General features: G+C 41.6%; 1 protein-coding gene across 1 annotated transcript in view; it reads right to left on the reverse strand.

Moving 5' to 3' along the window:
- LOC121480158 (histone-arginine methyltransferase CARM1-like) overlaps nt 1-25,294 on the reverse strand; it is a 243,266-nt gene that overhangs the window by 52,839 nt on the left and 165,133 nt on the right. Inside the window, exon 5 of the mRNA XM_041736492.1 lies at nt 23,015-23,125. Within this exon, the coding sequence (XP_041592426.1) occupies nt 23,015-23,125 (111 nt within the window). The remainder of the gene's footprint in view (nt 1-23,014; nt 23,126-25,294) is intronic.

The raw sequence follows: 25,294 nt of genomic DNA on the forward strand, positions 1-25,294 counted from the left end.
TCATGCATGGTGAGGCTGGATGGTCTTCAACTTACAGGTGGAGATGCTTTTGCTGAGCCAGTAAGGTAATTTTGCAGTATTAAGAAATGGAGAGGACCTCATGTGTCCCTTGTTTCATATAATTACTTGTAAAACAGGCTCAAGGACTCATTAAGGCTTGAGTTCATTTGAGACAATGCAATTTAGCAGAGACAGATTATTTTTGGATTCCTGGACCCAATTCTGATGTGTGTGGGAGAAAGGACTCCCCACCTGGCACTAAGCAATTCTCGAGCACTGGCAGGGTGTCTGAGAATTCACCTCAATCCTGACATCACTTGGAGAGCTCAGACTCCACAGGTTTGAGGTTCAAAACTGCTCTACTCCCTTCAGATGCAAGTGGCAAGCCCCAGTTGTGACCTGTGCTTTTGACCGACAGGTTGCAGATTAGAGGTTCCCAGGGCCCCCTTGGGTTCAATTAACTTGCCAGCAGCTCATAACACCCAGGGAAACATTTTACTTACTAGGCCACTGGTTTATTATAAAAGGTGATAACCCAGGAACAGCCAGATGGAAGAGATGCATGGGGCAAGGACTGGGGGAAGGGAGTCTCTAATCTCCTTGTGTTCACCAACCTAGAAGCTCTCTGAACCTTCTCCTTTTGGGTTTTTATGGAGGCTTCACTACATAGGCACGGCGGATTAAATCATCAGTCATTGGCACCTGAACTCAATCTCCAGCCCCTCTTCTCTCCCCCAAGGTCGGGGGTGGGACTGAAATTTCCAATCTTCTAATCATATGTTTGGCTCCACTGGCAGCTAGCTCTAGCTCCTTAGGAGCTTCCCAAAAGTCACCTCCTTAACATAAAAAAGAGTACTTTAATGCTCTCTACACCTAGGAAATTCCAAGGGTTTTAAGAGGAGCTCTGTGCCAGAAACAAGACAAAGACCAAATCTGTATCTTATTATACATCATCACAGTGTCACGTGGATATTGGCACTGAGCTCCGGGAGAGCAATTAAAGAAGTGATGGCCAGAAACTAGAGTGATTGCAACCATTTGGCCTGGAGACAGAAGACCCCAGGGTCTATGGGTTTATGAACTGTGATGGAGAAAGTGAAAGCACAGAAGGGAACCTCAAAGATCAGTCATAGTTCGACAACCTCACTGTACAAAAGAGGGAAGCAAGACCCAGAAGAGTGACCTGACTCATCGATTTCAAGAAACCAGAGAGCACCCCAATCTAGGCTGGATGCTGAACTCACTGTCCTGCATGCAAGGAGTTTTCATTCCAGCACCTGGAATGCCACACTGGTTGCAAGAACTGGTTGCAAGAAGAAGAAGATCTGAGTTGCTGTTTTGGTCAGGATTCAGACCCTGTCTCATATATATGCTGCGTGACAACTGCACATTGTTTCCTTTTCCTTGCTTGATGTGGAAACATCCAGCCACCTTTTCCATCGTTAGCTGCTATTCAGGCCAGCTGAGGAATTTTCCTGCTGATTTATTAGCCTCTGCTGGGCTGTGTTCCACATAATTTTCAAGCAAAGGAGAGAAAAGATTTCCATCAGCTAGGAAGTGGTGTGAAGCGCAGAGGTTAAAACAACATCTCCCCCTGAATAATACATTTAAAAAGTCACCCAAAGCATGTTATTCAATCTGGCACCTAGATTTAAAGATTGCCAGATGGCCCACCCAGGCCTCTGAGGAAGAAATATCACATTGCTCTTCCCTTCTTTTTCCTGACTCGCAGTGATAATATCACAACTGAGTAGAGAAACCCAGAACTGAAGCATTCAATTATGCCAATAACTAAAGGTAGTGGCTCACGCTGAATGTGCTCTCGCTACCTGGAGACAGAACAGCATTTGTCTATGTAAAACCACATTCCCTAAGCATTTCTAAGAAAGCAAGAAACCCCTGGAAGAAACCAAGAAAGAAGAGGGGTTTCAAATTCTTCCCAGGCCCACCTTCTGGGACCCAACTATGTGAATGGCATGATAAAGGGCAATCTATCAAATGGACTATCTCTCAAGCACAGATGGATTTTGGATTCCAGCCCTGGTGTTACTCTGAATAGTCCCTGCCTCACGTTTGGTTTAATCGGGTTCAGCTCAGAGATTGTGTGTCATGCACAAAGTGCTCTGCTGTATGTTGCACTATATACGATACCATTATTAACAGGACCAAGCAGAGTCCCCATCCACAATAGGTTAGTGAAGGAGATAAACATGCAGCCAAAAATCACAGCTAATGCTGATGGAGGATTTCCTTGTGCTGTGCCATCTTAAGTGCTTTATATTCATTCATTCAATCACACACATCCCTAGGAGGTAGGCTATATGATTAATCTATTTTACTAATGTGAAAACTGAAACTAGGTAATTTGCTCAGGTCACTGTTATGGGTTGGGTGTGTCCCTCTGAAATCCTTACATTGAAGTGCCAATCACTGGTAGCTCAGAATGTGACCTTATTTGGAAAAAGAGTCATTGCAGATATAATTAAGGTGAAGTCATACTGGAGTAGATGGCCCCCTAATCCAGTGTGACTGGTCTCCTTTTCTCCCAAAAAAGGAGAAAATTTGGGCGCTGGTGTGCACACACAGAGAGAAGACCATGAGAAGATGAAGGCAGAGGTCAGGGTGATGCAGCAGAAGCCAAGGGACACCAAAGATTCCAGCAAACCACCGCTCTCCACCACAGCCCTGGGAAGGGACCAGCCTTGCACCATGTGATCTCAGGTTTCTAGCCTTCAGAACTGGGAGACAATGAATCGTGTTGAAGCACCTGGGTTGTGGTCCTTGGTTATGGCAGGCCGAGCAAACTGATATAGGCATCAAACCAATAACCTCAGGGGTCAGAGTTCGAACGCAAGCAGCCTGGCATCAGAGTCTATGTTCTTAACTCTCCCCTACACTTTCTATACTACTTAAGGCACTGAGCTCAACACCGTATGCTTCCCGATATGTAAGGCAGAAGGAGAGACACACGAAGGGACACATAAACCAGGAGAGCTCAAAGACAACTAATTCAAAACATTCACTGGGTAAGCATTTCCTGATATCTTACATCCAGGGGGACTCAAAAAGTGCAAAGCTGTGTCTCTATTCTCATGAGACTTGATAACCCAGTTGGATCTCTGAACAGTTAAATTAAAAATGCACTGTGTTGGGTAGGCTTTACATCAGAAGTGACATGTTAGTAAGATCTGGGAGGTCATGAGGGAGCTGCCAGGTCAATACTGGGGCAGAAGGGGATTTTGAGCAGAGAAAGCAAAGCGGATAATGTCACAGAAGCATGAATTAGAAGCGGCAAAGCAAGGAAGCGAAAGCCCAGATTTTGAATAAATCATGTAAGGGTGGGTTAAAGCCCATCCTATGTCAGGTCCCAGTGGCACAGACTTCTAGAGAGTGCCATGGACTAGAGTTTGCTAACTCCAGTGTTGGCCCAGACTGCCCTCTTGTCGCCATTTTGATTTATCGTTCCTCATTTGTGTCCTCTCTGGCTGCCTGACTCAGATCTAAACTTCAGCTTCTGATGACCAGCTCAAGTCTGCCAAGCTTTTCTCTCTCTGTTTCAAGGGCCTCTTGGCTTTGTCTCTTGGATTTTTGGGGGTAGACCACTTAGTTCCTCTCCCTGGCTCCATACACCTGGGAACTAGGGACCTGGACCAGCCAAGACTGCCCTGGATTCGGCAGTTAAGGGAGGGCCAGCAACAGGATAAGGGGAGGAAGAGGAGTTGTTATGGGCCAATTGTGTCCACCCAAAATTCCTATGTTGGGAGTCCTAACCCCCAATACTTCAGAATGTGCCATATTTGGAGATGGGGTCTTTAAAGAGGTAGTTAAATTATAACAAAGTCATTGGAGTGAGCCCTAGTCAAATATGACTGGTGTCCCTGAAGAAGAGATGAGGACACAGATCCATACAGAATAAAGGCCCTGAAGACAGAGGAAAGATGGCGATCTACCAGCCAAGGGGAGAGGCTGCAGAAGAAACCATCCTTGTAGACACCTTAATCTCAGGTGTCTAGCTTCCAGTGCTATGAAAAAATAAATTCCTACTGCATAACCACCCAGTCTCTGGTACTTCATTATGGTGGTCCCAGCAAATGGATACACAGGTGGTCAAGGAAAAGGCAACAGGAATCTTCACCTCCGAGGCAGCTCTGCTTCTTGGAATGAAGTCAAGATAGAGACTGGGCTTTCTTGGACACCAGCTGTGGAGTAAGGGCCCAGCCACGTAAGGCTCTGGGAAGTGGAGGCTCACAAAGGGATGGATCGCCTATCACTGTCCCCCACTCTTGCTACAGAGACTGCATCAGGCTCACTTTCAGCACTATTGTCCCAATAAGGTTAAGTGTGATTCCAAATGCCCCACCACACACACACACACACACACACACACACACATACACACACACACACACACACACACACTCCTCTTCCTCTCAGAAGCTGTCATCTCAGCAAGTTAGAGTTCAAGGCCCAACATGCACTGCTGGTCTAGAGGGTGAAATTCACTAATTTAAGAATAACTTGATTGATAATCAACATGGGACAGTGACAATTATTTATTCTTCTCTGATTGGAAAAGCAGAGGACACTGGGTGCTGGATACAGGGGCAGTGTTCACAACAGAGATGGATGCAGTGTGTGTGTGTGTGTGTGTGTGTGTGTGTACACCAGGAGGTGACTATAGACATGGTGCCTGGGCACCCAGCAGTCAGATTTTTTAAAAAAATCTGCTTAGTACTGGCCTTATTTACCTTCCATAGGGTCTTTTTGGAAGTATTTTGGTTGCACTCACACATGCGCGCTGCTGGGCTTCCAAGGATTTATGAAGATTTCTTTTGTGACTTCATTATAAAGGCGCTTTCTTTCCCAAGGGATCCATTCATCAAGGTATCCCAGCAGTGAGCTTCCTGCCTTTGGCCTCGCCCGAGAAAGCCCTTTCAAACGAACTATGCACAGCTGCGATGCAGAGCGTGCTGCCTCGAGCACATGAATTAAATTAAACACCATCCAGTAAGCACGAGAAACAGGCTGTCAAGGCATTAGGAGGAAAAGTGAAAAATTTGGTCAATTTGTCCTGATCCTTCCTTGACGTAATCTGCATATTTGGAGCTATTGCGATGTGGTTGGAGTGAGACATTAATTCGGGAGAGGGGTTGTGTCTTATTCTTCCAGAATATGCCCTAGAACTAAGCCAGGGACACAGTAGCATAGAAAATGCATCTTGCACCACTCTTGACATTATCACCATATAGTTGTCTTGCAGGTGCAATCTCATTCCGAAGTAACAAGCACCACTTCTAGGTTTAATACTAAACCATTTTTGTCGCTGACTTACTCAATTTGCTGCTAACCTCCCGCCTATTTATTGCGACTTTACTCTCACCTAAGTAAGCGTGGGGGACAAGGCTTGCCTGCCACCAGCATTCATTTATCCCAGTAAATAATGGGGCTTTTTACTCAACTCGAAAGTAGTAATAACAGCAATTAGCATTTGGACAATGCTTTACAATTTACAAGACTTTCACAAGCTTTATTTAGGGAGAGTGAGGCGGGTGCCTGTGTGGACGCTTGGTTGACTTCACCTGTGCAGGACCCCCTCTCTGGCTGGGAAATTCTTACTCTCCCCTTCTGATGGTGTGATGCTGTAAGGCTGCCAACAGCAGCAGCCTCCGCCACCCCAGCCACAGAAGTTGGCAAAGCAACCGGGTCCAGGTGATCAGAGCACTCTGTTCCTCTGAGAATGATGATCAGAACAGGCAGCTAGACTAATCAAAATACTTCCCAAAGATTTTTTCTTAAAGGTTTTATTTATTTATTCATGAAGGACACAGAGAGAGGCAGAGAGAGAGAAGCAGGCTCCATGCAGGGAGCCCAAGGCGGGACTCGATCCTGGGGCTCCAGGATCACGCCCTGGGCCAAAGGCAGGTGCCAAACCGCTGAGCCTCCCAGGCGTCCCTTCCTAAAGATTTTTTTTTTTCAGCATAGACCTGGAGAAGATGACTTGTTATCTGAGTCACAGGTCTGAAAGGGTGTTTGCAGGGGCTGCCAGTGTGCTCCACGTGAAGATGAACTGTCTATAGTGGGAGAATGAACCCCACACAGAAGGAAGCAAAGCTCCAGTGAGGAAGTGGGTGGAGGAGATAAAGAGAGGGAGAGAGGGAGAAAGGGGGAGAGAGAGAGAGAGAGAGAGAGAGATAAGAGAAGAAGAGAGAGAAACGGGGAGAGACAGAGAGCATGACCCTTACCTGGGTCACTAGCTTTACTGGAGGTCTGATTATATTACACAGAGGCCCTCTGGACTGCCTGATTATATGGATCAATGAATAAATTCTCTTTTCTCTTAAGCCAATGTGAGTTATCCTTCTGTGATTTGAAACCAAAGCCTGACCAATGGATTCTACAATATTACACCGATTTTTGAAGATGAAGATTGTCTACAAATACTCTCTTCCCTTCTCCTTGGTAAAATCATAGTTTTTTGCCCCATTCACATTAGCCTTGGTCGTGTGACTTGCTTTAGTCAAAAAAAAAAAAAAAGCCATAACCATGAATATGTATGTGAGTGAAAATATAAACCTTTTGTTGCTATTAGCCTGAGAAGTCAGTCTTTTTGTTACTTTAGCAGAACTTTGGTAAAAAACTTCACCTATGCTGGCTAATACACACACACACACACACACACATACACATATATACACATTTACGTGTATATATATAAAGAGAGAGAAAAACAGACCTATGTTAAGTGCTATGATAGCCCAAATATCAAGTTTGTTGGATTCCAAAATCTGCAGTTCTTATTTACACTATACCAGGTTGATTCTAGCAAACCTAATCTTTCAAAGTCTTCCAGAGCATCTCTTTTTGTGTTTTATTTATTTTTCCACAGCATCTCTCAAAACTAAAAACCATATAATCAAAAAACAAAACAAAAACGTCATGGTCTCAAATCATAGATAGTACCAGCATGACTCACACAAGCACTGACAATGATTAATAATATGAGCAGCTAGCATTAATGTCCACTAACACACATCATACATCAGAAATTTATTAGAGACAGATCTTTTTAAGTAATAAGTCCACATGGGGCTATGGGATTTCATCAATGTGGATAATTTTACATATTTTTTAAAAAAGGCCTTTAAGAGATAGCAGACTGGGGACACTGGGTGGCTCCGTGGTTGAGCGTTTGCCTTTGGCTCACATTGTGATCCCAGGGTCCTGGGATCAAGTTCTGCATCAAGCTCCCCACAGGGAGCCTGCTTCTCCCTCTGCCTGTGTCTCTGCCTCTCTCTGTGTGTCTCTCATGAATAAATAAATAAAAGCTTTAAAAAGAGAGCAGACTGTTTACTTTGCAAGAACATGGGGATGTCCCTGAAAATCTTTACAGCAATGAGCTTCTACTGGTTATTTCATAGCAAAGTATATGGAAGAGTTACTCCATGTATAGACGAGCCATGGAATTTTCTTGTTAAAGACAAGAGTTATCATTTGCTGAAATTTTCTGTCATGACAAGCAGTTATCCAAATTATGCTCCTGGCAGACATTTTTTGAAAAAATAAGTAAGTTGCCCTTCTAACATAATATGAAGGAAATTACTGGGATAGAACTGTATGACTTAAATTTTCTGATTTTCATCACTGTTATGTGGTGAAACAAGAGAATTCCTTTGTTCTTAGGAAATATACACTAAAAGGTGTGGGGGGGAGGGAGAGAAAAACGTAAATAATTAGTGAATCTTCTTAAAATCATCTTAAAAGTCTCTGATTTTTTCAGATTTTCTATAAATTTGAAATAACAAAAATAGTTTTAAAAATATGACTTTTGTGGGGGATCCCTGGGTGACTCAGCGGCTTGGCGCCTGCCTTTGGCCCAGGGTGTGATCCTGGAGTCCCAAGATCGAATCCCGCATCAGGCTCCTGTCATGGAGCCTGCTTCTCCCTCTGCCTGTGTCTCTGCCTCTCTCTCTCTTTCTATGTCTATCATGAATAAATAAATAAAATCTTTAAAAAAATATGACTTTTGTAATGGATGAAGAAGGAGCTAGTTTTGAAAAGAAACTCATGTTACAGAAAGAACATTTTGGAAGTGGCTGGTTGGGGGATATTTCATTGTTACCTGATTTTGTCTCAGAAAATATAAAAAGTCTCATAGCAGCAAAATTGCAAAAACTCGGGAACACCATTTTCTCTCACATTCAAAGATCTTCCAAAAGAAGAATTTTAATAATTTGAAATCTATTTCTTAAAAATGTAAAATTGTAGCACCTTCTGATTAGTTTGTAAGACCTTCTGATTGACATCAGAGAAAAGAGAAATATATTAACTGAATTTCAAATGTGTTGCATAATGGGCTGAAAAATGAATATTGTGATGTATTTAGCTCAACTCATTTTGCCTTTCTTCCATTTAGATTTACATATTTTTGTACATTTTCTACCCAGTGGCAAGAGTCCTCATAAGAAAGTATCAAAATAAATTTAACATAGAACCAGACCTTTAAATCATACTCTTACCAAATATTAAATCAATATTTTAAATCACTTTAACTCTGTAGGTCTTTGTGCGTCCTTAGTAAAATATCTACAGTTAGAAATCATGTGGATTTTCACTGAACTCTATCTCTGAAACTAATAATACACTATATGTTAATTAACTGAATTTAAATAAAATTAAATTTAAAAAATCATGTGAATTTTTTTTTAAATCATGTGGATTTTCATCTTTATCTCGTCTTTTCCTTCCTTTTGATAATTTTATTTCTGGTTTTTATATTATTGCATGGACTGAGATTTCCGGGACAAAAATGAATAGAAATCTACTTTTGCTTTTAAACAGCCCAGGTGGCTCAGTGGTCTAGCGCCGCCTACAGCCCAGGGTGTGATCCTGGAGACCCGGGATCGAGTCCCATGTCCGGCTCCCTGCGTGTGGCCTGCTTCTCGCTCTGCCTGTGTCTCTGCCTCTCTCTCTCTGTCTCTCATAAATAAATAAATAAAAATCTTTAAAAAAATAAATAAACAGCACGTTCAGGGGTGCCTAGGTGCCTCAGTCCATCATGTGTCTGACTCTTGATTTTGGCTTAGGTCAGGATCTCAGGGACGTGAGATGGAGCCTTGTATTGGGCTTTGTGCTCAGCAGGAGAGTCTGCTAGAGATTCTCTCTCTCTCCCTCTGCCCCTCCAACCCACTCATGCTCACATTCTCTAAAAAACTTAAAATAAACAGCATGTTTACTGCATATTTGTTGAATAATTTATATTTAATGTAACAGACATTGTGTGCAACTTATCCATGTATCTAGCACCACGATCAAAAGATGAGAAATAGCCATCACCCCCAAATTGCCTTCATGCCTCTTTATGGTCACTCCTGACCCTGCTTCACCCACTCATCACTGATCTGCTGTCACTATTGATTAGTTTTGCCTATTTTAGAATTTCACGTGAATAGATTAGTTTGTTTTTCTGTATCTGGCTTCTTTTACTTAGCATGATATTTTTGAGATTTATCCATGTTGTTACATGGAAAAGTAGTTCATTCATTTACATTGCTTAATAGTATTTCATTGTTTGGATATACTACAGTTGGTTTGTCTTTTCATCTGTTGATGTACATTTGGGTTGCTTCCAGGTTTCTGCATATAAATCTCTTGTGTAAACACAAATTTTCCTTTCTTTTAGGTAAATGCCAAGGAGTGAAATTGCTGGGTCCTAGGGGCAGCGCGTGTTTAAGAGGAATCGCCTGATGGTTTTTGAAAGTTCTTGGGTCATTTCTCATTCCCATAGACAGCGTGCATGGGTCCCACTGGCTTTATGGCCAGCCTTTTGAATTTTAGCTATTGGTACGTGCATAGTGGTATCTCATCATTTGAACTTTGGAGTATGTTTACAGTGCACATGATATGTTAGTATGGTAGTACATGCAAAGATTTCAAAATAAATCACGATGCATCTATTGACAGGAGAGCTGAAAATGTATGCTGATCACGAGACACGAATAGAACTTTGTGGACACAGTATACACAGTAAAGACCAGGCTCTGCCTAGAGTGCTAGCCACTCCCTTGCCTAAGCAGTTGCTCTTTTAAAAATGACATGATTGAGGTTTTAAGGTTTCTAATGTTATATTCTGAAAAAAGAGTTTAGGGAGGAGAGAAGACCATTTCCTGCTTTCCGTTCCAAGTGCAGTATCTGTTAGCAGAGGCTGCTTGTCCACTGGGGCAGAGGACAAACCATGTTTTCACTCCAGTCTTGCATCCCCTGTGGTGCTAACTTTGGTTTCCCTCGTGATTGAAGTTCATTTGCACAGAGGGTAACCCTAAAGAAAAATACATTTCCCCTTCCAGCACTGCCTCAGGTGGTGGCTGGGCCCTGGCAGTTTCTTGGGCACTTCACTTGCCATTCATACTGAAGTTGAGGGACCCTCATCTGTCATTTCACAGCTTGTTGGCAGAGAAGCATCAGTGCAAATACCAAGAAACCTCAGCAGTAAGCCCGTCTCAAGCAGGTCGGATGCCCCATAATATGCACAGTGTGATAGTTTAATCAGAGAATCGTGCGGTCCTCTTGCTTCTGCCTGAGAGGAGCAGACTTTCTTCTTTTCAAGAAAGCTCCTTTCAGCTAGCTATTAGGTTGTTGAATGAGGGACTGCACAAAAGAAATGCTGGCTCCTTGTGGTCTTTCAGATCATTAAAAAGTTACCCAGGTGGCCAAACCAGTTATCATTTCCTGAGCTACAGTAGATGAAAAGAGCAAGATTGGACGCCAATCTGAGGCTACATGACGGCCAAACCAGCAGCCCAGAGCAGAGGGGGACTCATCAGTTCTGCGGAAAATAAGGAGTCACAGTGATTACTTAGCATTGTGTGGGGAGGCCAACCTGTTGATCTGACTGAATATTTTGCTCTTCAGAGATTGGTCTGGCCTCCAAGGGTGTCACACAGCCAACACTGATTGTGTTCATTCTCTCTCTCTCCCTTTTTCTCTCTCTCTCACTCTCTCTCTCTCCCACTGCCCCCCTCCCCTCTCTCGTGGCACTTCTTACAGGGTGAAACTCTCAAGCTGCCTGGAACAGGTTGGAAAAAGTACAGTTGGGCTTGGGGGGGAAGGTGTGCATGAGAAGTGAATTCACTGCTAGGGCTAAAGGGAGTTCCAAGACACCAAAACCTTTTTAGCAACAATAAGGAATCAGCCATCGGAATGCTTTTTAGTTTCATTCCCTGGGAGAGCTCAAATGATGCCTTTCTTATTGGGACAAATAAATTTATTTATTTATTTATTTATTTATTTATTTATTTATTTATATTTTATTTATTTATTCATGAGACACACACACACACAGAGAGAGAGAGAGAGGCAGAGACACAGGCAGAGGAAGAAGCAGGCTCCATGCAGAGAGCTAAACCACTGAGCCACCCAGGGATCCCCTATTTGGAAGAATTTGAAGTATAGCCTGTCCCTGCTCGGCTTGCCAAGAAAACGTGTAGCGGATCACAGCTCCCCTGAAACATGTAGCTGCTCTGCAGAAAGATGCTTCTGGTTGACAGGTACTTTTTGCAAACATGCTGCATCTCTCCTCTCATGCCCAGAATCAAATGGGGCAACAACAGCTAGGCACAATGGGAGCTGCTTGAGTTGAAGGGAGGAGTTAGGAGGTGAGCAGTCATGAGTTAAGACTTTGGCTTAAGGGCAGCCCCGGTGGCGCAGTGGTTTAGCACCGCCTGCAGCCTGGGGTGTGATCCTGGAGACCCAGGATCGAGTCCCATGTCGGGCTCCCTGCATGGAGCCTGCTTCTCTCTCTGCCTGTGTCTCTGCCTCTCTTTCGCTCTCTCTGAATAAATAAATAAATCTTTAAAAAAAAAAAGACTTTGGCTTAAGGCAAGTACATTTCAAGTGTTGCATAGTAAGCTAAACATCAAGATGACCAACACGTCAGTGTACACAATAAGCATAACTTTCTTCGGCCGAGGAAAAACAGCTGTGGATTTGGGCAAATCTCTTCTCTGGCCCCTACTGGGGAAACTGGACTCCAAAAGTTCTTTTTGGCCTCCAGACTGTTATGCAAATAAAAGTTGATCCAGAAATCCAGTAAGTAAAACAAGATAAAAGCAGTGTTGCTCTCCTAAACACCAGAGAAACGCAGATCAAAACCGCGAGAGATCACCTCATACCTGTTAGGAGGGCTGTTTCCAAAAAAATAGCAAAAAGACAAGTGCTGGTGAGGATCTGGAGAAACTGGAACCCTTACGCATGGCTGGTGGGAATCTGGGAGACAGTGGGGAGTTCCCACAAAATATTAAAATAGAATTACCATATGATCTATCAAGCTCACTTCTGAGTATGTATCCAAAAGATGTTAAATCAGCCTCTTGAAGAGATATCTGCACACTTACTGCAGTGTTATTCACAAAAGCCAAGACATGGAAATAATCCAAATGTCCATCAACACGTGAATGAAGAAAATGTGATCTATACACATACAATGGAATATTATTCACCCTTAAAAGAAGGAAATCCTGCCATTTGCTACAACAGGGATGAGCCTTGAGGGCATTACTAAATGAAATAAGCCAATCACAGAAAGACAAATAGTGCATGATGCCATTTATATGAAGGATCTACAATAGTCCAGTTTACAGAAACAGAGAATAGAATTGTGGTTGCCAGGGGCTAGGAGAGGGGAAATCAAGAGTTGTTCTTTAAGGATTTAAAGTTTGTTATGCAAGGTGCCTGGCTGCCTCAGTTGGAAGAGCATATATGACTCTTGATCTTGTGGTTGTGGGTTTGAGCTCCATGTTGGGTTTGGAGATTACTTAAATAAAGTTAAAAAAATAAAGTTTGTGTTATGAAAAATGAGTACATTCTAGAGACCTTCTGTACAACATATCACCCATAATTAACAATGTGGAATTGTATATTTTAAAGTATGTTAAGAGAGTACATCTCACGTTAAGTGTTCATATAAAACAAAACACAAGCATGCAAATAAAAACAGAACACAGAAATTTTTGGAGGTGAAAGACCTGCTTAGTACCTTGACTGCAGTGATGGACATATGTGTATGTCCAAACTTTTCAGGATGTATACATTAATTGTGTAGCAATTTTAAAATATCAGTTATACCTCAATCAAGCAAATAAAAGAGGAGGAGGTGTAAGAGAAGCTAAAATGTTAACTTGAAAAGATATCTATACTCCCATGTTCACAGCAGCATTGTTTACAATAGCCAAGACATGGAAACAATCTAAGTGCCCATCAATGGATGAATGGATAAAGGAGTTGTGGTATATACATACAACGGAATATTATTCAGCCACAAAAAATGAGGGAACTCTACCATTTGTGATATCATGAATAGACCTTGAAGGGATTATGCTAAATGAAAGAAGTCAGACAGAGAAAGACAAATATCATATGATCTCACTTATATATGCAATCCTGAAGAAATAAATACAATACAACAAAAACTAAAAATCCCAGCAAACTCATAGAAAAAGAGATCAGATTTGTAATCACCAGCAGTAAGGGTGGGGAGAGGGGGAAATGGAAGGATATCTACCGACTTCTACTAATAAGTAAGTACTGGGGATGCAACACAGAACACCCTGACTATGGTTAATACCATTGTATGATGTATAAGAGTTAAGAGAGTAGATCCTAAGGATTTTCATCACAAGGAAAGCTTTCGTTTTCTTTTTTTTTCTTTTCTTTTCATTGTATCTATATGAGATGACAGATGTTAACTAAATCTACCATGGTAATCATTTCACAAAATTTATAAGTCAAACTAACATGCTGCATACCCTAAACTTATACAGTGATGTATGTTAGTTATTTCTCAGTACAACTGGGAAAATAAGGAAATTGAGGTTAAAAATAAAAGGAAACTCTTTAAAAGTAAAAAAAAAAAAAAAAAACCAACAGTTGTTTTTAGCCAAGTCTCAGTGATGTACACAATACATTTAGTATTAGGCTCCCAGCCTTTCTGGCTGTTTACTAAATTAGACATAATAAAATTTAGCCATCATAAAAAAGGGGTGTTGTTGTCACTGTAGGGAGCTTGGGGCAAGTAGGCTCCTCCTGCTGTGCTAGCTACCTTACTTCTCCAACTCGGACATTGTGGGAAGTCCTTTTTGGGGGTTGTTTCATCTCTAATGTTATATAATCCCAGTCATTCTCAAAGTGCGGTCTCCTGATGAAGCGACAGCATCATCAGAATTTATAAGAAATGCAAACTCTTAGACCCCAATCCTATACCTACTGAATCAGAATCCCTGGGGGTGGAGCCCAGTGATCTGTGTTACAGAAGTCCTGTAGGGAATCCTGACACATCCTCGTCTGGAGTCACTGGGTTATTTATTCCTTGATGCCAAAGAAATTGTGTTCCCTCTCATCGGTCACCAAACCCGAGGCCATCTGAGAATTTAGTAGATTTGGGTCAGCAAGCACACTTTCTACTGGGGAAAGGGTTTAGAAACTGCTATGAATTTCTCCAGAGACCCACACGTCACAGAGTTGCTTAACACACTGCTCTGGCTAGTCTGCTGAAGCTCCAGGAAAGGTTGGGCACAATGCAGAGCCCCTGCATCTTGCAATTGCCTGGGTTTTAAAAAGGAGTCATAAAGGACATTTCAAAATGCAATTCAAACATGCAGTTTTAAAAAAATGAGCTCTGCCTGACACACATCCCGTTATTGCCTGGTGATCCTCTTCCAATGATCTCTGTGTGGTTGACTCTTACAGAGCACAGACGAAATGAGGCCCCATAATAGTATTGATAATCACTATGGAGACAATGATAACAGAAGCTAGAGAATGTCAGGGATTGTGCTAATTTCTATATTGATTTTCTCAGGTGATCATCATAAATATCTTCACAAGGGACTATTAGTATCTACAAAGTTATAGGTGAAGAAAATGTGGTAGAGAAAGGTTAAGTAACTTAATATGGTAGGCGGAATGACGTCCCTCCCCCTCAAAAAAGTATATATCCTACTCTTTGAAAACTTTTGAGTATGTGACCTTACTTGGGAATGGGACCTTGCAGGTGTGATTAAATTAGGGATCTTGAGATGGGGCCAGTGTACTGGATGGTCTTCGTAGGTCCAATATAAACACAAGGATCTTTTCATGAGGGAGGCAGGATGGAGAGAAGAAGATGATGGTGATAACCAAAGTCACTAGGCAAGTCATGTGGGCAGCCTTTAAAGGCTGGCAAAGGCAAAGGATGGATTCTCCCCTACAGCCTCCAGGAAAGGATACAGTCCTGTGCCACCTTGATTTTAGCTCCACATGATCCACTCTATTTGTGACCTTCAGAATTGTAAGGCAGTAAATTTGTATTGTCTTGAGCCATTAAGTTTGTGTTAATTTGTTAAAGCAGCAATAAGGAACAAATACTTGCCAGGGTCATGTGGATACTGGTCAAGGTCCCTTGGCCATTAGGCTGTGGATCAAGGACACAACCCCACACTGTCTGATTCCAGAATCATCAATTCTAATCCTGGCAAAGAGTTTTAGATTCTACCTTATAAGGAACGGAGTGCTGAGTGAGACGAAGAGGCTTAGATGTTTTCTCTCACAGGCTTTCTTGTCTTGTCGATCACCAATCCAACTACAAGAAGGATTTTTATTTCCTGGGTAGGGTTTTGTGGTAAATGGGGTGGCATTCCACACAGGCTTCTGTTTTGTTTTGTTTTTAAGATTTATTTATTTATTTTAGAAAGAGAGAGATCATGTGCATGTGTGAGGTGGGGGAGGGGCAGAGGGAGAGGGAGAGAAGGAGAGAAGTCGACTCCATCCTGAGTGCAGAACCAGAAGCGGTGCTGGATCCCAGGACCCCGAGATCAAGACCCGAGCTGTACTCAAGGGTTGGATGCTCAACTGATTGAGCCACCCAAGTGCCCCCACAAGGACTTCTTTCAACTGCTCCTCTGCGAAGTATATTACTAGCTGACTCTGCTAATGGAGGAAGGTTTCCTTCTCACATGGCAGACCTGTCTGCCTACTGAAGTGCTTCAAAATCAGTTGCTTGAAAAGAAAAAGATGGTTTTTCTCCTGACTCGTAGAAGAAACAGCTATAGGGGCTCCAGCTTCTAGTCAACACATGAACCTCTCTGCCTTCAATGGAACCATGAGCCCCCGCTGACCTGGATATTAGAGAAGGAGGTGGCGGGAAGGGCTCCTGCCTCACAAGCTGTGTCCCGTCTTCATGATCTATCTTCTCCAAGGTTCTTCCTTATCTGTAATATGGGGATGATTGCATCTGCCTCAAGCCTCTCACAGATTTTTCCCGAAGAACTACATGTTTACAGATGTGAAAATTCTAAACGTTCAGCTGTGCAAAATGCTTATTCGTATTATTTCCTTCAGAGATTCCTTACTGTCACCTTTTAACTTTCCTGTCAGTGCAAAAATAAAAAGTGTTGATGGGCTGGATGGAACTTCATGACTCAGGCATTTCAGTGTCTGGAGAATGAGAAAGGAGAAGTAAGAGGCAGGAGACACTAAAAATACTGGAGAGAAAAGCCAGCTCAAAGAGTTGAAATCAGGATAAACTCAGAAAACTTCAAGGTACATGCTCTTTTTAGTGTTCAAGATTATAAATTAGAAGTACCTTTCAATAATTGGCCCTCAGTGCATTTTGTGAAGAAGAGCTTATCCATGAATTTAAGATGAATCACCTAAGAATCTAAGGGTTTCCAAAAAGGTCACTATTGGCAGTAAGAGGTGGAGCATAGAAAGACAGCATTGCATTTGTCACTCTTTAGGATTCCATTCAAATCTCCCTCTTTTCCAATGGCCTCCCTTGACTCTCCTGGCAGACAGGAATTGCTCCTGGTCAAGATCATGTCCTACATGTACTCTGTGTCCTTACAGGGCTTTGGATAGTAGAAGACATATCATATCAGCTGGTGAGTCTGTTTCTAGAAAGTTTTTGTTCACACCGAAAACACATATGACTGGTTGCCCTGTGACTTTGCCTATGCTTTTTGTGTCATCCAGCTTGTTCCATCACTTCCTGGATTTACTATTACATCTTTCTGTCCAATCTCCCCCAGCTTCCAGTCTGTAGCCCAAAGTTCGGACCCTGAATCTGTGATCTTGTGGTATCTGCTGTGGCATATTTCACAGATCCTTGCTCCCGAACCATGGGACTCCTTCCCCCAGCTGCTGGAAGGGTGGCAATGATGACTCTCAGCTGGGTCTGGTTTTAGCAAATTCCCTGAGGCCAGAGAGTCACCTTAGCCAAAGCCACAGCCCTTCCTGACAGATTGTACATAAAAAACATGTACATAAAAGCCTTTGCCTCAAGGTGGCTCAAGCCCGATGGGTGGTGCCAGCTTGGGGACTCTTGTGCAATTAGACGCACACTTCATTCTCACTGTGCAGCTGCTTAACACCTCCTCTCCCTCATACTATTCTGCTTCCTTTGTTTCCCCGTTTCCCCACACATCAGCTTCCCAAGAGGCCTCTGTGACAAACTACCTGCATCAGATCTCGGTATCAGAGTCTGTTTCCTAGGGAACCCATACTATGACAGATCTCACACATAAATAAGGGAATAAATAATGCCCACAGCGCAAGGGACTGGGGAGAGCACTTCACCTAAGGCTGAGCCAGTCCAATCTGATGAAGGCCCCCAATACCTGGCAGTGAACACAGCCATCAGCCTGGGCATCACATGCCAACAAAATGAAGTCTGGCCACTTGTGTCCTCTCCATTGGTGCTTCCCACTAAAACCTTCTGCAGTAACAGACACGTTCCCTATCTGCACTGGTCAATACCAGAGCCATTAGCCACTGTGACTCCAGAGCACTTGTCATACAGCTACTGTGACTAAATAATTTAATTTTTAAAAACTAATTTACATGGAAATATAAACAACCACCTGGATGCCATGGCTCCCATTTAGAACAGAATAGCCCTAGATCATGAATCTAGTAGGTCTAGAAAGGCAGTGTCACAATGGCTCCAATTCCACCTGCCTTTACTTCCACTGCCCCATCATCTAGAAATACCTAGTCTGACTCCTTAAGAGTCACCCTAATGAGGGATATGAAGGAATTATGTACCAGTAAAAGTCTAATTATTAAGTGGCCCAATAATGATTATGAATGTTGCTAAATCTCAACACCAGAGAGCTTTGTTGTAAGTTTAAGTTGCTTATGATGCATAAATCTATTCATGATTGCTTACCTTCATAGTCTTTTATTCTCCTGGCCCTCTGAGGAATTAGATGGAGAGACATGACCTGTGTCTGTGTACAATTTAAATTAAGGAATACTCCCCTCCTTGATCGTATATGTGTATACATTTGATTAATGCCTTTTTATTTTCCATTTGATCTGTATGATCCTGGAGCTTCAGCTCTAAGTTTCATACATAAGAAAAGAAAAAGAGAGCAAGACAGAGCTGCCATTTTGAGGTGGACAGGCTGGAAACCCATGGGAAACCTTTAGCCCTGCCCTGTTCTGTGGACAAGGATGATCTCTTATTACTGACCCAGAAATGTCAGATGGGGCCCAGGGTGACAGCTCATGGCTGTACCTGGGCAAGTTCATGACCATCCTGCAAAAAATAACTCCATGTACGTGCCCTCCAGATGAGGAGTCACTCATATCACCCTGCCGACTGAGGGTCAGCCCTTACAAAATCAGTTTGAGCCACTGAAAGCAAATGAAATTGAATTCACTACAATTTGAAAATATTCTGTTTACTTAAAGCCCAGAAGCCTAGCGTGAGAAGAAGTTTCCAGGCACAGGCGATGGTAGTTAAATTTGTTCATTTTTCTTTCTTGTTGCAATTTTATCTTTTCTGAGCAATTTAATGAAGACTCCAGAGGAAAGAATTAAATGTCTGCTGGTTCAATTACCAAATAATGAAAAGGTCGAAAGGAGCACCATGCACTGTGTGCTGAGCTGCTATAAAAGCCTATTCTTAGAGGGAAAAGCTTTTGTGTGCTGTTCACACTTGAATTTTGCCACCCACAAATTGTGCAGACGAGCGACAGTGTAAGAAGCAGAAATCAAGAGCTGGTACAGGTTGCCCTCCATCCGGGTGAAAAGGCCTGGCCCATGGGAGTGTCTCATGATGCCTGCAGCAGCAGCCAGAGGCACAGTGGAGATCACAGTCTTCACTGGGAGGGACTAGGCTGGCATGAAATCCATCCTTCGAGAAGATTCTAATCATGCTTGGCCCTGAATGCATTATAACTAACCTGTCCTTAGGGCCACATGCAGGGAAGGTCTCCGGGGCCAAAGAGACCTGCTGGCAAGAATTTCAAGGACTCTGTGCAGTCGCCACTGCTTCTGAAAAGCTACCCCTGCCCCCAATCTGCCCCAACCCTACACAGAAAAGAAAGATTACAGAAACACAAAAGTCCTCTGCAGAACCTTCTGCAGAAGCCAAAACCAAAGATAACATAAAACTATGGCTTTAGGGATTCATTAGAATATTGGTTTTAAAGCTTTAAAAATCAACTCTCCCTGGAAATGATAAGCAAAGAGGCAGTTCAGTACAGACTGTCCTCACCTCAACACCCACAGCGACGGTCTCTCCGCTCGTGCTGGGCCCTCCCCTAAACCTTCTGATCAGTGACACTGAAAGACTGCGCAGACAAGTCATTGTACGGCTCCTTTTTCATCTTTAAGTTCTTCTTTAGTTATATAGGAGAATAGCCTCATTCCTAGGAAATACTGAAATGTTTAAGGATAAAGAGCTATGATGTCTATCATTGACCCAGAGAAAAAAGTGTGTGTGGGGCACCTGGGTGGCTCAGTTGGTTAAAGTAACTCACTCTTGATTTTGGCTCAGGTCATGATCTCAGGGTCTCATGAGACTGAGCCCCACACTGGGCTCTGGGCTGAGCATGGAGCCTGCTTAAGATTCTGTCTCTCTCCCTCTGCCCCTTCATCCCCTTCTCCTGCACGTACTCTCTCTCAAAAAAAAAAAAGTATGTGTATGTCCATCTCTCTCTCTCCCTACATATATATAATGTAAACATTTACACAAGTGTATACATATCTGTGTGGAGGGGATGAGAGAAAAACAAGAATCAATGGTAAAGCACAAGGGATAAAATATGAACAATTGCTGAATCTAGGTAAACAGAATTTGGGGAGCCTTTGAACTATTCTTATTTTTATACCTTACCTGTAAGTCATATGTAAAAAGTTTTAAATAGTTTAAAAAGGTTTAAAATTTTAAATTCCTTCTCTTTTCTTCTCCTGTGGACTAGCTTCTTGCTTAGAGACCCTTATACAGCAGCCACACTGAGAAAAAGTGCCCATGAGGGCAGCCCCACTCTGTGAGAAGGGCAACAATCCTGCTGATATGTTTAATCGGGATGAAGAGTCTCTTGGAGAAACCAATCACACAGACAGTTCTAGAATGGCTCCTCCTGGGGTGTGCTGATGATTATTGAGAGTTTATGCTGGGGTTGGAGATAGGATTACGGCTAGAATAAGCAAGGAAATTACTAGCTAATTTCTTCCTGTTTTTCCTTAAAATACTATAACCAAGGATATTAGGTTTTCAAGGTTTTAAAAAGATTATGTCCCAAATCACCTTAAAATATATGTGAAAACAAACTGTATAAGAAAAAGAAAATCCTTGAATTATTTATGCCACTCTTTTTGTGGGGTGGTATCTGATACAAGAGACAACTATCTATTATCAGAACAGAACCTCTCTGAAGACAGGAATAGACTCTAATCAGTATATGTTACTCTTATATTCCCAAAAAACAGAATTGTGGGATGCAAATGAATAAAGTATGATTAAATGATTAAGCAGCATCTGACACAAGGTTCTATGCTCACCTCCTTAGCCTTAGAAATGCATTTTAAGACCCATGAAAATCTAAGAGGTGGCACTTTTAACTACAGAGTTCTCTCTTCATAAGCTTATACTTTCTTCTTTTTTTTTCTTTCTTCTTAATTTTTTAGAATTTCATAATTAAAGTCTACTAGGACCATAAAGAAAGAGAAAAGGTGAGGTACAAACTGGAAAAAGATATTTTCCACAATATAGCCAGATAGGCTTAATACCTAGAACATAGAAATCATTCCTACAACTTAATTAGAATTAGAAAAATAATTCAAAATAAAAATTGTTCAAAAAAGGTGAACAATTATTCCACATAAGAGAAGGCACGAATGGCTAAAACACTCTGCAAAGATGCTCAAAGTCATTAGTAGGTGGAAAATGCAAGTTAGAACAGCAAACATCATGTCATAAATGCCAGATTGGCAAAAATTCCAAAGCCTGACAATATCAAGTGCTGACAGAACTGTAGAACAGTGGCATTCTTGTTTATTCCTGGAGGGAGTGAAAACCAGAAGAGCTACTTTTATTTCTGGAAAACAGCTGGGCATCACAGAGCAGAGTGAACATCACAGAGCAGACATGAAGTATGCATGTCCGATGACCCAACAATTCCACTGATGGTATTTACCAAGGAACTTGAGCAAAGTTGTACTGGGGAATGCTGTGCAAGAATAATAGGAACAACACTTTTATGATAGACGCCATCCAAACTCTGCCAACAGAACAATGAACAAACAACTTGAGGCACTTCATACAATAGAACACTATCCAGCGCTGAAGATAAAACAACAGTTGTGCACATCCACAAAATGATCATCAGGAACATAATCTTGGATGAAAAAAGCAAATTATAGAAGAATGTATACATTATGATTCCATTTATGAAAAGTTCATAAGGGATTTGTTTTTAGAGATAGAAATACACGTGGTAAAACTCTACAGAGCCAGGGGATGATAAACAAAAATTCAAGATAGTGGTTACCTCTGTTTAGAGCAGAAAGGAGAAGCAATGGGGACAAGACACACAGACCTTTAATGGAAATGTTAATGGCCTATTTCTGAAAAGAGGTAGAGGGCATATGTTCATTATATCACAATCCTTTACACTTACATCTTTTACAAATATTGTTTTGTGTGTATCAGATTTTCAATAATTCAATAAAATAATTTCAATAAAAACTTTAAAAAATTGGTGAAGGAGGAAGCAACCAAAAAAATAAATAAATAAAATATTTTATCCGACATTTTTGGAAGGAAAATAAGAGTATGATAACAGCATGCTAGCCATCAGGATCTTGCACTCTACCCTTCCAAACATGCTGTATTTGTCTACTCATCTCTGGTCCCTCTTTGCTCACTCAGTCCAAAGCCAACCATCACTCTGAGCTACCAGTTGCCGAGGGCTAGAAGAACATTCTGCTATGTTCATCAGAAGGAACAGCCAAGCTTTCCTCTGTCATCCTATCCCTCATTAAAATTCAGGCCTCCTCCAGGTATAAATGACAAGCACATTACCCTGTTCACACACATCCAATCTCTGTAACTTGATTGGGTTATTATTATATCCAAGTATTACCAAAGCCATTATTACCTGACTCTTGACTTTGACTTATTCTCTAATATTTGTACACATGTCATAATGGTAATAGAGTGCTATATTTAAAATAAAGCATCTTTCTATCCTCTAAGTGGAGCTTGAAATTGGAAAAAGCTCCTTGAAACACAGATATCTGTCTGTGCTCCAAATACAACCATGTAGCAACAGCTCCTTAAGCCTAAAGTAAAAATTTTAAATGAGTGGTACAGCTATTGTCCATACAGTCTTTAAGAAAAAAATAAATGTAGCTCCAGTGAAGTCTGACTTCTCACCTTGGTCAGTCATTAAAGATAAGAAAACATTAATCTCCCCCAGGCCCACTTGCCACCCAATGGATGGGGAAGCAGAAAGTTTTGTTGTGTTTTCAGTGTTGTAAAATGTTTTAAAAACTTGTTTTCATGTCAATTACCACAGTGAAGTCTGGCTTCCTGCAGCAGTAAAATCCCAACAGGAAAAAAAAAAAATCAGACTGGTAAAAAAAAAAAAAAAAATTCTTCTAAATGACCTACCTGGAAGAGCCCATCACCCAGTCACCTAAAGTTTACTGAAGACCTTGTGAGTATAGCTGCTGTAATAATACAGCCACTTACCTCAGCATACTGTGCTACCGAGCTGGCTTCAACAGCATACACTCTCCTAGCTCCAGCCTGGACAGCAAAAAATGATAGTATTCCTGATCCACAACCAACATCTAGAACAATCTGGAAGGAAAAGCAAAGACAAGAAAGAGGTGAGAGCATGCACAGGTACGCTGGTACCATGCAAACTTTGAGTGTCACTATCAGACCTCATTAAAGTATGAGCTTTGCTACTTCCAAGTGGTCTTCCCTTGGCCAACTTACAAATCTCTGTGACATTCCTTTTTCTCAGATGTCTAGGGGGGTTAATAATATCCACTTTTCAAGGTCAGCTGTAGGGATTAAGTAACATGAAGTGTATACAAAGCACTTGGCACATAATTTCTTTGTAACATGGGTCATTTTGAGGATGTTTAAGGCCAAGAAAAGTAAAGTGTCACGAATGAGCCTCTGTTAGCACAAAATGAAAACTGTCACCAGTTTTTTTGTGTGTTTTTATATACTTTGATTAATATATATGTATACATATAATTTCATATATATTTAAATTTATATATTTTTTCAGAAATAATTGAAGATAAAGTCTTTAAAAATCCAAAAGTGAGGTATGTGCTTTTTTTCCCCCAGGTCTCTTGACATAGGTGGGAAGGTTTATAGGTGGAAAGTAGGGGGATATTAAGGCAGTGGACACATGGAATTTACAGACACTTTTCTTCTATTCTCTGTGTTCAGATCTTGGACTTAAATAAAGATAATCACCATTCACTTGTGCACTTACTAGCACGAGGGCCCAACACTTGGATACACTGAGAGCAAGAGGTGGATGGCATGTATTGGGTCCCTTGCCCAAACACTGCTGAAGCCAAGGCCCAAAACTCAATCTGATCACTGAAATTTCAGGTTAATGGGTTCCTGCCACATCAATGACTTTGACTCAATATTTTTTAGCACTAGCTTTGAGCAATGCATTTTGATTGGCTCTAAATCCTCACAATAAGCATTTCAGTAAATAGTATTATGTCTACTTTAGAGATGACCAAACGGAACTTCAGAGACATTGACCAACCAACCAAAGTTCACCTAGCAGCACCCTGGGGAGTTCAGATTTGAATCTGGGTATTTCTGCCTCCAAGCTCAAGTTCCATAAAGCTATACACTGCTTACTTAAGTTCATCTTTATAAATCTGACATTCTAACACAGTGATACCAATAGGCAATGTTTGACAAGGACAAAATATTACTTTTTGTAGGAAATTTAGAAAAGACTTTTTTTTACCTTGATGGCAGGAAAATTCTTCCAAAAAATAGGAACTATCAAGAGGGTAGGTGTGCACACATGTGTGTATGTGTGTGTGTATGTGTGTTTTAACCACAGTACCATACTGTGCTGACACAGATATTCTGCCATTATTCTAAGAGAGCATGCTGTTAGTGATGGATTCACAGTGCTCACTTACATTAATTCTAGAACTGTGGCTGTATTCCATATGGTTTCCTAGGGCTTGGGTAATTAGGAGCATTACCAATTTAAAATGTCACCCAGGCTCTGGAATTTGCTGTCAGGCTGTCTACACTTTTAGAAATACCAACCTTCCCTTCCCCTCATCCTCCCTAGGAAATAACATCATCTTCACATGGCTCTGCTCCATTCCAAGAACACCTATGACTGCTGTTCAGGGAATGAAGGTCATTAAGATGGACAGTACAATCCACAGCTTCCCCCTCTTCCAAAAAGATACACAGATCCAAGAGAACCTTTTTTAGAGCCTTATTCAATAAGAATATGAAACTATATTTAGAGTCCGTGTCCAGTCCAAAATATGGATACAAAATGAAGAAATAATGGAAACTGAACTTGCTTGCTCTGGTGACAGGTGCCTTGGAAATGTGTGAATGGTGTTCTCTGTCTCTTTTATTAGGGTGCCATGAAGCACATCTCAGAAGGGTGTTTTTTCAGTTGTCTTGACTTCTCAGACTAAAAACTAAAGAAATGCTTGCCAGTAGGAGAGAGAGGAGAAAGGTAGTGGGGAGAAAGAGTAAAAGGTCAGAGATAGGAGGGAGCCTGATATATGTGGTTCAACCTTTGGCAAGGTAGACGATTAGACAGAAGATGCTCTAATAGACCCAAACCATATCTGGAGGAGAGATGAAAAGTTACAAACTAATTTCAGACCAAAATAACCTTATTCATTTGGTTATCTCAAAACATAGCATAGGCCTTGGAAAAGAGTCTGATCTTTTGCTAGCATTATCCAGATAATGCCATCTGCCTTTCCACTCGTGTATTTAAAA

Source organism: Vulpes lagopus, chromosome 2, assembly GCF_018345385.1.
Source record: "Vulpes lagopus strain Blue_001 chromosome 2, ASM1834538v1, whole genome shotgun sequence".
Taxonomy (NCBI): Eukaryota; Metazoa; Chordata; class Mammalia; order Carnivora; family Canidae; genus Vulpes; species Vulpes lagopus.